At 46.1% G+C, this 12,421-nt stretch overlaps 1 protein-coding gene across 1 annotated transcript in view; it reads right to left on the bottom strand.

Annotated features, from left to right (window-relative positions):
• WDR44 (WD repeat domain 44) overlaps window positions 1–12,421 on the bottom strand; it is a 121,909-nt gene that overhangs the window by 25,677 nt on the left and 83,811 nt on the right. Inside the window, exons 9-11 of the mRNA XM_073543479.1 lie at window positions 10,714–10,820; window positions 9,161–9,312; window positions 54–192 (exon numbers count right to left, since the gene is read on the bottom strand). Coding sequence (XP_073399580.1) covers window positions 54–192; window positions 9,161–9,312; window positions 10,714–10,820 — 398 coding nt within the window. The remainder of the gene's footprint in view (window positions 1–53; window positions 193–9,160; window positions 9,313–10,713; window positions 10,821–12,421) is intronic.

The raw sequence follows: 12,421 nt of genomic DNA, 5'->3' as shown, positions 1-12,421 counted from the left end.
AGTGAAAATCTAATCAACTCTAATCCCCAGTCCTCCTGCTGAGCAATACATACCTTCTGTGTTGTATTTGATCCTCATGTTATTGAAATAATCAAAAGCATTTTTAAGAACCCATATCCGCACAACATTATCTTGTCCGGCAGAGGCAAGTAACCTTCCACAGTGTGAAAACTTCATTGTCCAGACAGCGCCCTGCAAAAGAAATATGGACTGAAATACCTGGAGAAAAGGAGATTTTTGTGTACTCACCGTAAAATCTCTTTCTCTTAGCCTCTAATTGGGGGACACAGGACCTTAGGACCTTGGGTGTTATGCTTTCTGTCCACTAGGAGGCGACACTAGGCTTAATCTGAAAAAGATTTGGCTCTGGTTCCTCCTCCACAGTATACACCCCTGGGCGGCATCCGCCTTACCTCAGTTTTTGTACCCAAGCAGTAGGAGGAGATAACAAATCCAACATAACCAAGCCTATAAACAAAGGCTACTATGTACAGCTCAAGGAACAATATGAGTACCCAACATAATAACAGCCCGCAAGGGCAACAGGGTGGGAGCTGTGTCCCCCAATTAGAGGCTAAGAGAAAGAGATTTTACGGTGAGTACACAAAAATCTCCTTTACTCTTTCGCCTCATTGGGCGACACAGGACCTTGGGACGTCCCAAAGCAGTCCCTGGGTGGGAAGCAATGGACGAATATTGTGCTGACAGGTCCCTAGACTTGGGACACTGCCGCCTGCAGTACCCGTCTACCCAGACTTGCTTCCACTGAGGACTGAGTATGCACACTGTATTGTTTTGTAAACGTGTGTAAGCTAGTCCAAGTGGCCGCTTTACACACGTGTTGTGCTGAAGCCTGGCGTCGAATGGCCCAGGAGGCTCTTACCGCCCGTGTGGAATGTGCCGTGATACCGGCCGGAATAGGGGAATTGTTTAGGCGGTAGGCGTCATGGATGGTGGACCTGATCCACCTGGCAAGGGTAGCTTTGAAGCCGGTAAACCCTTGCGAATGCCTTCTGGAAGAAGGAAAAAAAAAAAAAAAAGGAATCAGACACCGGAAGGGTGGAGTCCTAGACACACATATACGCAATGCCCTGGCAAGGTCAAGCGTATGCAGGGCCCTCTCCATGCTATGAACAGGAGCCGGGCAAAGGGTCGGTAATGAGATGCCCTCATTGAGGTGGAAATCAGACACAACCTTTGGAAGGAAGAATGGAACTGTATGGAGAACCACCTTGCCCTGGTGGAAGAATAGGAAAAGCTGTTTGCAGGAGAGCGCTGACAGCTCAGACACCCTGCGTAGCGAGGTGATTGCCACGAGGAAGACCATCTTTTGTGATAAAACTCGAAGAGGAACTTCCTTAAGAGGTTGAAAAGGAGGTGCCTGTAGAGCAGTTAGGACCAAATTAAGGTCCCACGTATCCAGTGGACGTCTGTAAGGAGGGACCAATCTGGAGACTCCCTGAAGAAACGTCCTGACTTGTGGTTTGTTAGCAATACGCTTCTGAAAGCAGGGCTGTGGAGTCGGAGTCGGAGTTAGTTTTGGTTGGAGTCGGTAGAAATGTACCGACTCCAGCTTTAAAAAAAATGTATTAATATTTCATAATTGAACTTTCATATGAATTTTATAAATGTTACTCAAATATATATGTTCTATCAAACTATGAACAACAGTGATAAGCAGTTCTGCTGGAGATAGAGACATTTCTTACTTCTTGTGTGTCACTGTTCTCCACTGCCCTTATCTAATCTTATACTTGGTTAACCTCATGCTGCCCCAACCCCCCTACTTACAATGTATGAAACTGAAAGTGAAAATGTGTTGCAAATTCTTAGTAGTAAAGCTCCTCCTCTAGACTAGATCATACTAGGTGTGCGTCTTCCAAGCATCTCACAGCTGCCTGCTACTCAGAAGAGGAAGACTGTAAGAAGTATTCTCCTTTCAACAAACTTTGCATCAGTTAACTGTGAGTACATGAGGAATAATAACAGTATTACTGACCACTATATCAGTTGTACGACCTGGCAATAATTTTGTACAATTGTTTTTAGGAAAAACAATTGTCATTTGGATTGTGAATGCAGAATTAAAAACCTGAGAATGTCAAAGAAGCATCACATTAAATCAGCTGTATTTGAACATTTCACCATCACTCAAGATAGAAAACATTATGTCTGTCAGTGTATGACAAATGATCCAGACGAAAACAAATGCTGTGAAGCCAAGATGAGTGCATATTCAGGCAAAGATAAAAATGCTCCTACCAGAGCTTCTAATCTAAAGAGACATTTACAGCGCTTTCATCCAGAAGTACTGAAAGCAGTGGATGAGAAAGACTGCATCCAAACCAATGAACCAGTGCCCAGCTCTTCCAGCCAAACAAAGGAGCAGAGAACTTTGCAGCCATCAGTTGCAAGATATTTTGTCAGTGACAAAGTTACTGTGACATTGACAGTAGATACATTTAAAAAACAGATCATAGAGCTTGTTGTAAAGGATAGTGTGCCTATTTCATTATTTTCACGACCAGCTTTTATGTGTCTGAATGGGGAAATGGCCTGCAAGCTTGGTGTTTCTCTGGAGAGAGAGAGTATTAGAAAATTAGTAATCGAAGAAGCTTTTAAACAAAAGGAAGAGCTTAAAAAAACTCTCAAGGGACGCTTTCTGTTTCTTAAAATGGATGCCTGCACACGTCACAGAGTGAACTATTTTGCCATCAATGTCCGATTTGTTTGTGACAAAAATGAAATAGTTACCAAGACATTGGCAGTAAAAGACACCAAAGCTCATCACACCAGTGAGTTTCTCCAGGTCTTGGTGGAAAAGGTTCTGCAAGACTATGAACTTAAAAAAGAGCAAGTTCTTTCTGTCGTAACTGACAATGCTTCAAATATGATAAGTACTATTAAGCTAATGAATGAGAGTAATGATGGTGACCAGCAGCTAGAAGAACATTCTGGGTCCACAGACACAGAAATGTTTGAAATAGAGGAACACAGTATTGTAACTGAGGAGCAAACTGAAGTTGCTTCAGATGAACAGCAACATGATAGTTTAGATGATCTTGTTGAAACTGTGTCAATATGTTCTTTCATTCATCACATGCGCTGTGTTGTGCATACGCTACAGCTGGCTATAAGAGACAGTCTGCAAGAAGGACATGCTGCTGCACTGATTGGCAAGGTGAGAAAATTGGCTACTGTTGCCAGAACCCCTAAAGTTGACTCAATTTTGAAGAGACGTGCTGGAAAAGGGGCAATTATTGATCAAGCCACACGATGGGGCAGTACTTACTTAATGACTCAGCGCTTGGTTGAACTGAAAACCTTTCTTGTAGACATGGCTAACCCTCAACTGACGCTAAATGAAAATCAGTGGAATCAGGTGACTGAGCTGGAAAAATTGCTAGAGCACCCATTTACAGTGACTAAAAAATTACAAGCAGAGGACTTAACTCCAGGTATTTTCTTAAAGGAGTGGAAGAACCTGATGTTTCGCCTGTCCCAAAGAGGAGGGTTAATTGCAAGTGGCATTGCTACATCAATGAAACGGAGAGAGGAGCTACTATTACAAAATAACATTCTTTTGGCAGCTGTTTATGTAGACCCAATGCATCGGATTCTACTAGATGATCAACAGCTAAGTAAAGGAAAAGAAGCTCTGTTTGAAATAGCAGTAAGGATGAAAGGGTTGCAGAACAGTCAGGAGGAAGAAGAAGAATTTGGCCGTCCTGCCACATCTTCACCCTCATCATCAACTGAATTTAATTTCGAAAAATATTTGGATCACAAGGACCGTGCAAAGCGTTCCCGCATAGAAGAGGAGTCATCCCCATCAAGGAACACAGCCAGTACATTTCAGCAGAATTTTTCATGTGCACTAAAAGAAATTGAGAAATTTGACCGTTCATCAAAAATAACAGTGCAACAAGCGATTCCTCTGTATCCTGACATTGTCAGAGATGTTGCCCGAGTGGTTACTGCTTTGCCACCAACACAAGTTAGTGTAGAGAGGTTGTTCTCTGCTCTCAAAATAATTAGATCAGATTTGAGGGCATCCATGAAGGAGGATCTGACAGAGGCAATACTTTTTCTGAGGACAAATTTATAGATTTCTTCTTATTAACTGCATAAAAGTGTTTATTGCATATTTACTTACAGTTTAGAAAAGTTTATAAAAGTTATTTGCTATATTCTAATTGTATTCTAATAAATGTAGTTTTTGCTCTAAGTGGTCTGATTACTTATATGATGGTGAGAAACTGAATAAGCACGATGTTTAATATTTTACAACAGTAAATTTGTTGTTATGAATTGGCCATTTATGAAGGAGTCGGAGTCGGAGCCTGATAAAATCCAGGAGTCGGAGTCGCAACTGTGGCTTACCGACTCCACAGCCCTGTCTGAAAGAGCACTGAAAGCGCTGACACCTGACCCTTAAGCGATCCTAAGGATAAGCCGGCGTCCAGACCTGATTGAAGGAAACCAAGAACTTTCGGAAGAGAGTAAGGGAATGGAATTCGCCCCCCGAGAGTCCCACCAAGGAAAATACGTTTTCCAGGTATGATAATAAACCTTGGCGGAAGCTGGTTTCCGTGCCCTGATCATGGTTCTAATGACGTCTGGAGCAAATCCTGCCTGGGTTAAAACCCAGGTTTCAAGGGCCACGCCATCAAATTGAGAGTCCTTAAATTCTGGTGGTAGAACGGGCCGTGAGACAGGGGATCGGGACGGTCTGGAAGACGCCAAGGGGTGTCTGCTGTAAGCTGAATGATGTCGGCGTACCATGTACGTCTGGGCCAGTCCGACGCAATTAGGATGGTCGGAACTCCTTCCTGTTTAATCCTCCTCATAACTCTGGCCATCAGGGGAAGAGGTGGGAAAATGTACAGAAGCTGGAACTGAGTCCAGTCCTGAACCAGGGCATCCGCCCCGAGCAACCTCGGATCGCGTGTCCTTGCCATGAAATTGGAGACCTTGGCATTGAGATGAGATGCGATTAGGTCCACGTCCGGAGTCCCCCAGCGAGAACAGATCCGACGAAAGATTTTGGGATGGAGAGACCACTCCCCCGAGTCCATTTGCTGTCTGATGAGGTAGTCGGCTTCCCAGTTGTCCACACCCGGACTGTGGACCACTGAGAGTACTGATTTCTTGTTTTCTGCCCAGCGAAGGAGACGCGCCACTTCTCTCATTGCCTGGGCACTGCGAGTCCCACCTTGGTGGTTCACATATGCCACTGCCGTGGCATTGTCCGACTGCACTCTGATGTGAGAGGCCTTCAGCAGATGGCAAAAAACTTTTAGCGCCAGGAAGATAGCTCGTATCTCCAGAATGTTGATGGGCATGGTCGCTTCTATTGGAGACCACGTGCCCTGTGATGTAGGTGCACTGCACCCCATCCTGTTAGACTCGCGTCGGTGGTCAGGACTTTCCATCGACTGGGAAGAAAGGATTTTCCTTTGGCCAGTACGGGTGGTTTGAGCCACCAGTACAGTGATTTCCTGGTTGACTCCGTCAGTCGGAACTCCCTTTCGAGGGAGAAAGGGTTCCTGTCCCAGGATCTGAGAATGGCTAGTTGAAGAGGTCTGAGGTGGAACTGGGCAAATGGTACCACCTCCATTGCTGCTGCCATCCTGCTAAGAAGTCTCCTGGCAAACCGAAGAGATCGGCAAGGTATGTGGATTAACATGCGAACTGCACAGCGGATAGCTTGTACCTTGTCCTTGGTAAGGTGTACCAGACCCCTGGAGGTATCGAATAGGATCCCTAGGAAGATCAGTGACTGACTCGGGAGCAGTTGACGACTTCTTAAAGTTGACTAGACAGCCTAGACGAGTTAGTGTGTTGATCGTGATCGAGACGCTGTCTTCGCAGTCTTTGACAATAGGTGCCTTGATGAGTAGATCATCCAGATATGGGATGACCACTCTGCCTCTGGAGTGTAGGACATCCTTGGTGGCTGCCATAACCTTGGTGAATGATCTGGGAGCCGTGGCTAATCCGAAAGGCAAAGCCACGAACTGGTACTGATTCTGCCTTATTGTGAACCTAAGAGATCTTTGATGAGCAGGCGCAATAGGGATGTGCAGGTATGCATCTTGTATGTCTGTGGAGGCGAGATATTCTCCCTGTTCCATAGCCGCAATGATGGATTGAAGGGACTCCATGCGAAACTGCCGAACTCTTACAAACTGTTTGAGTTGCTTTAGGTCCAGGAATTGGCCGAACGCTGCCTCCCCTTTTTGGGAACCACGAATAGGTTGTAGTAGAGTCCTCGGAATCTCTCGTTTTCGGGAACCCGTATTATGACTCCTGCTTAAAGGAGAGAGAGACACTATTTCCTTGACCCACCTGTCCTCTGTAAAAGGCAGCCAGACTTGCTGAAAGATTAAAAGTCGACCGCCTACAGGTGGGGTGTCTTCCGTATTTCGTGAGTCATGACGAGGAGAAATTCTTGAATTTCCCTCCTTTGGGCTTTGCCTGGCCTGATGTTGACCGCCAATTCTTGTCCGTCCTCCCTTTGGTTGTCCCTGCGAGGGGGAAAGGTTGTAATTCTGTGAAGGACGTGAAGCGGACTAGCCTGAGGAGTTCTGAAAAGACCGGAACCTAGCCTGGTTACGTCGCTTAAACGTACGTTTAGGTTGCGGTTGGGGAAGAAAGGTACTCTTACCCCCCGTGGCATTGGAAACCATTTTGTCTAATTTTTCCCGAAAAAAATCTCCCACTGACGTACGGGAGATCCGTAAGAGACTTGTTTGAAGACGCGTCCGCTTCCAATTCTCACAGCCAGAGGATACGTCTGATTGTAATTACATTCGCTGCTATACCTGCTACGCCTCTTGCAGAATCAAAAGCTGCAAGGCGTATGTAATCTGCCACCACCGCTATCTGAACTAGTTGATCGAACATCTGAGGAGCACACTCTTGGAGGCTCTCCTGCAATCTTTTGGCCCATTCTAGAATGGCCGTGGCTGCCCACGTTGAGGTGAACGTGGGAGCTAGGGAGGCTCCTGCAGCCTCAAAAATTGAACGAGCCATGCGCTCAACCTGCCGATCTGCTGTATCCTTCAGGGTTGAGCTATCTGGCAGTGAGAGGAGAGACTGTGCTGCAAGCCTAGAGATAGGGGGATCGATTTCCGGTGGATCTGTCCACTTCTTGGTCTTTTTGAGAAAAAAGGGGGTATTTAGCCTCAATATTTATGGTTGGCGAATTTTTTGGCAGGCTGCGAAAAATGCTTATCAAGGATGTCCTGAAAGCTTGGGTGATCAGAAAAAAACTTTAGGGACTTCCGGGACCCCTCAAAACATCTTATGTTTTTGGGGGTTCTTGGGGAGCATCGGATAAAACCAGCACCCGGTGAATAGAAGTGATAATGTCCTCAACTAGCGCTGTATTGCTAGGAGGACAAGGAGCCTGAGACTCCTATGTTTCCTTATCTGATTCGGAGTCACAGATGCCCTCTGAATCCTGCACATCGCTGAGGCGTTGCCTGGAGGGAGATCTGGACCGCTGCTTTTCCATGCCCGAAGATCTCTGTGGAGATCTGCTGCGCCCGTCTCTGGAACGAGACGGTCTAGGAGACCTAGAATTACGGTGTCTCTGCCTAGAGCGAGACGACCGTGAGCCATGGGAGGACGTAGCTGAACGTGACCTATGGGACCGTTCACTACTAGCATTGCCAGGGACTGCCTGTCCGCTTATAGCTGGGATATGACCCTGCATAGCCTGAAGCAATGTGGAAGTCAGCGTATCTATGGACTGTGACATAGATGCGGCCCATACCGGCATGTCAGTGGAGTTGAAAGAGTGACAGGAGCCTTTTGGGAACAACTCTAGCAGTACGGGTGCATGTTGCCGCTGGGAAGATTGGCTTTGCAGGCTGAACAGACTGCGTAACAGCAGATAAACCTGTTTTTTTTTTTTTTCCTTCGGACCTGGAGACCGACATAGTGCACTGAGTGCCGGCAGGTTATTATATGACCAACAACCTTACAGGGGTGGCTATGCAGAGGAGCGCTATAGGGAACCTATAGGGAGTGCCTTACCCCACCGGTGTGCTCCTAGATCCGGCGCCAGCAGAAAAACTTCGTTTCTGTGCCCCCTGGAGACTGTGCAGCGTTCTTGAGCAATAGAGCAGCACTGCTCTCTTCCCTGAGGTAAAAAGGTGGGAGGAGGGGCGGAGAGCAGAAAAAGGGCGCGCAGAGAGTTAAAACAGCGCCTTCCTGGCTCGATCCGCCCCCTGTATGACGCTGTGCAGCGTCATTATCATCATCCAGGGGGGCGGGCCGGGGGCGGTGACAAGGGCGGCGGCTTCGGCTTAGGCCGAAGCCGCGGTCTAAAGTACAAAATCCTGCCCAGGAAGGGCTCCAGAGCGGCGCGGTAGTCCGGAGGGGGGCGGAAAGCGAACCAAAATCCCCCCCGGATGAGTGCCATATCGCCCAGACGCCCCTATATACGCAGCGCAGCCCTGTGAAGGGTCCTTTTGACCCCTTTAGAGGGCTGCCACTGCCGCAGGGACAGGAATCCCTGCATACTGTGGCCCAAATATGACAGCCCCCAGCCCCATAGCAGACCACAGCAGTGCTGGGGCTACAATAAAGTTAGCGATGCGAACGCAGCTCCTACCTGTGGCGTCTCAACCTAACATCCCTAGAGGGGGTTAGGGAGGGTGCTTCACCGCCATCAGGAGGAATTCTTCCTCACCTCAGCCTCAACCCAAAAGGCCCAGGGCCTGGGGAAGGAGGGGGGTTCTCGACCTCGAACCATGCACCCGAAGGGCTGGGGAGGGAGCGACATGGGGAAGAGCCATCTCTACCTCAACCGGGTACCACTAAAAAGAGGACCGAGGAGGGAGCCATGCCGGGAGTCTCAGAGAGACCCTCTTTTCTTCATTTGTGTCAAGAAGAATTTTCTTAGGTGTGCCTCCTTGCGACACTAAGCAAAAACTGAGGTAAGGCGGATGCCGCCCAGGGGTGTATACTGTGGAGGAGGAGCCAGAGCCAAATCTTTTTCAGATTAAGCATAGTGTCGCCTCCTAGTGGACAGAAAGCATAACACCCAAGGTCCTAAGGTCCAGTGTCCCCCAATGAGGCGAAAGAGTAATAGACTTTACCAGAAAGACAGGTTAATTTGTCTTCAGTCATGGAATGTCGGGATTACCATATGTTCTCCGCTCAAATCTTGCACAACTTTGATTTGCTCAAAGTCATAAGGACCCTTGAAGCCATGAGCAGCTTTAAACTTCACAGGCCTGGTGTACGGCATCCCCTCATCATCACTGGACGACGGGTCATCTGCATCGTTGTGAAAAACTGAGGAAAGAAAAATGTTAATATTTAAGACTACACGCCAACATGTATCACTCACAACAGGGACGTTAAGGGCATTATTATTTGATAAAGGGGCATGCGACATAAGTACTTGTGGCACTTGCAGAACTAATACTTTAAAAGTGGTCGATTAAAGTGGTCACAAGGGGGTTCTAAGATTTGTTTGCATAGTGTGTGGATCACGACCATCTCGCAGAGCTGAATGTGACTCTCAAGGTAAGGAAGATTGCAGTTCCCTGAGTTATAGGCAAATCCTGAACAGATAAAAAGCAACCAGTAAGCTATTTTGCGCTGCACAAACCATGGGCAGCATGAAATCCTGATGGCCTCCATTGTTCTGTTCTGAAACAGAGCAGCATATTAGTAAAAACAAGGCCACGGGGAGAAGAGCTTGTTGCGTGGCTTCTCCCCACCAGGACCACCTTTAGTGAGTGATATCTCTGGAAACACAAATGGGGAGAAATTTGTCAGTCAAGCCAACAAGTAAGAAGGAGGACTCTTCTCCCAATGCTCGGCTTGTTTTTCTGAAAAGTCACAATATTGTAGAACAAATCTTAGCTCTATTATGAGGGAGTGTTTCACAATTTCATCCTGCCCGTGATTCAAGTAGCATGAAACCAGTGACAGGTTCCCCTGAAATATGAATATTAAAATCATCACCTATGAACAGTACAAGTGAGAACTTATACATCAGTGATGGTCCAACGACTGGGACCCCCACTAATCCTAAAGCATTGAAATACCTCATAGGAATGGAACAGTTTAACCATTTCAGAGGTTTTTCAGTAAAAAGGGACAAAACTGATCCCACTTAAATTCCAGAACAGTTGTGAAATCAGATCTTTTTCTATTTACAGAGAATCAGTCACCAGGTTTTTGCTATATAATCTGACAGCACCATGATGAAGGGGCCGAGACTCCGATTCCAGTGATGTGTCACTAACTGGACTGTGCAGTGTTGTTTCAATACAATCAATGTTTTATGACCAGGAGATTATCACTGCAGGAACTAGGCAACACATGCCTCCTAGTCAACTGCTTTGTGTAGCCCCGCCCCCATCACTGATTGGCAGCTGTGTACAGTGACAGCTGCCAATCAGGGGTGCAGGCAGGGTTATACAGAGCTCAGCATTCAGAGAACTGCTAGATCTACAGCAGAGAAAACATTGATCATATCAAGATGACAGCAAGCAGCCCAGTAAGTGACACATAGCTGTGATAAGGGTCTCTGCCCCTACAACATGCTGCTTTCATATTATACAAAAATAGCTAACAGATTCCCTTAAAAAAAAAAAGGAAAGTTAGAAAGAATTTTTACTTCTAAAAGATATGTGAGCAAGTCCTAAGTAGCAAAACACAGAGGACATAGGACACTGCGCTCACCTTCATCTCTGACACTTTTCACTTTATTCACTGCTCGCTCACCATACTCTTCTGCCAGATGTTTTGCTCTTTTGACCTTTTTCCCTAAGAACTTCTTCAGCTGTGTACTATAAAAAAAAATAAAAAAATTTGCTAAAGTTAACATTGTTCTAATTTCTGCTATGATAATTTAGAAAAAATCCTGAGCCACTCATACAGATGTACACATGTAAACACGCACACCCGAAATTATAGGCCAAACTGTATGAGAAGGAAAGCAAAATGAAAGCGGACCCAGCCTGAACATCTAGGGTGTGTTCTGTGTAAGTTACCATTATATGTCACCTCTGATTAAAGTAGTAGCAGAGGACGGATTTGTAAAGCAGAGTTATATTAAGTCCAGACTGACTTTGAGGCATTTAGGTTTCTCTGAAGTAAAGGAAAAAGATAAAATAGGACTGAGCAAAAAACAGGAAAAAAGGATCGGTACTTGAATAAAAATTCTGTTTATTTCATCCGTTAAAAACAGGAATATCCAGGATTAAAAAGAATACAGAGTGATTCTTACGCATTTCTGGCATAACTGACCTTAGCCATAGAATATGTTAAATAGGATTAACTGGCTGGAAAAAATAAATCAGAAATAAGGAACATTCAGCAACATGCAAAGTTTTGCCAAGAAACTTACTAATAATTGACTTCTGCACTTCATGTTATATAATATATCACATTTCTACAGGGAAAAGTCCACATATGAAAGAGTGCAAAGCATTATAAAAAGCTAAGCATCAAAAACAAGTGATGCGGGATCCTACAGAGAGATGGATGCGGAGCGTCTGGTGCACCTCAGACTTCTGGTGCAGGCACCGTCCCCATCCTTGTCCCAGGCTGGTTGTGCTATGTGTATTCCTGAAGACTGCCTTTGGTTTACAGCACTACTGCAAGTTGCCTTTGTTACGGGATGGCGATTCTGTTACAAAAATTGCGTGTTGATTTTGCAGCAAATTGTCAACCCACATTGCACCCCTATATATTAAATGTGCAAAATCCATTGTGAAAATCTGCAGCATATCTGCTACATTATGTGACGATCCGCCGCATGATTATTTTTCTGCTAGATGTGGATGTTTTCAAAACCCATCTACATGATGTCTAAACTCATCACTATTGTAGTTGGGATCCAGAGTCACCAAAGTAATGGATAACTGGTGTAAGTTATATAAAGGGGGCACAGATGATGATCTACATAGATCCACAGCGTCCAGATGTTACAGCATAGTGTCCAGAGACGCCCGCCGCTCACCCGTAGAGACTGCAGCATGTCAATGTATCTTGCGGAAACGCGCGACTCCGCAAGATAAATTTCACCCATACAATATATTGGATGCGGTGATTCTGCACGGTTCAGTGAACACATGCGGAATCACCTGCGCTGAAAAGCCGGCAACGCTTTGGATGCAGCAGACATGTGCTGCGTTCAAAGCGCTGCCAATTTGCTACTTTCACCAAGTTAGGCTAGTTTCACACTAGCGTATAGAGAAGCTGCGGAGGGATGCGGACTTCCTCCATGAAGCTCCGCCCACGGCCGCACCTCCTCCGAACGCAACATGTTGCATCTTGGTGCTGTCGCCGCACCGTCAAAACGACGCATGCCGAGGTATCCGCATACATCAGCATGGCCTGCGTACCTAATGCTAAAGATAGGGTACGCAGGCCGCAGATGTTAGTA

This window comes from Dendrobates tinctorius, unplaced genomic scaffold, assembly GCF_039654945.1.
Source record: "Dendrobates tinctorius isolate UK_male_01 unplaced genomic scaffold, ASM3965494v1 ptg000133l, whole genome shotgun sequence".
In the NCBI taxonomy this organism is placed as follows: domain Eukaryota; kingdom Metazoa; phylum Chordata; class Amphibia; order Anura; family Dendrobatidae; genus Dendrobates; species Dendrobates tinctorius.
The sequence above is the reverse complement of the archived record's forward strand: the minus strand, read 5'-3'. Positions and strand labels throughout refer to the sequence as shown.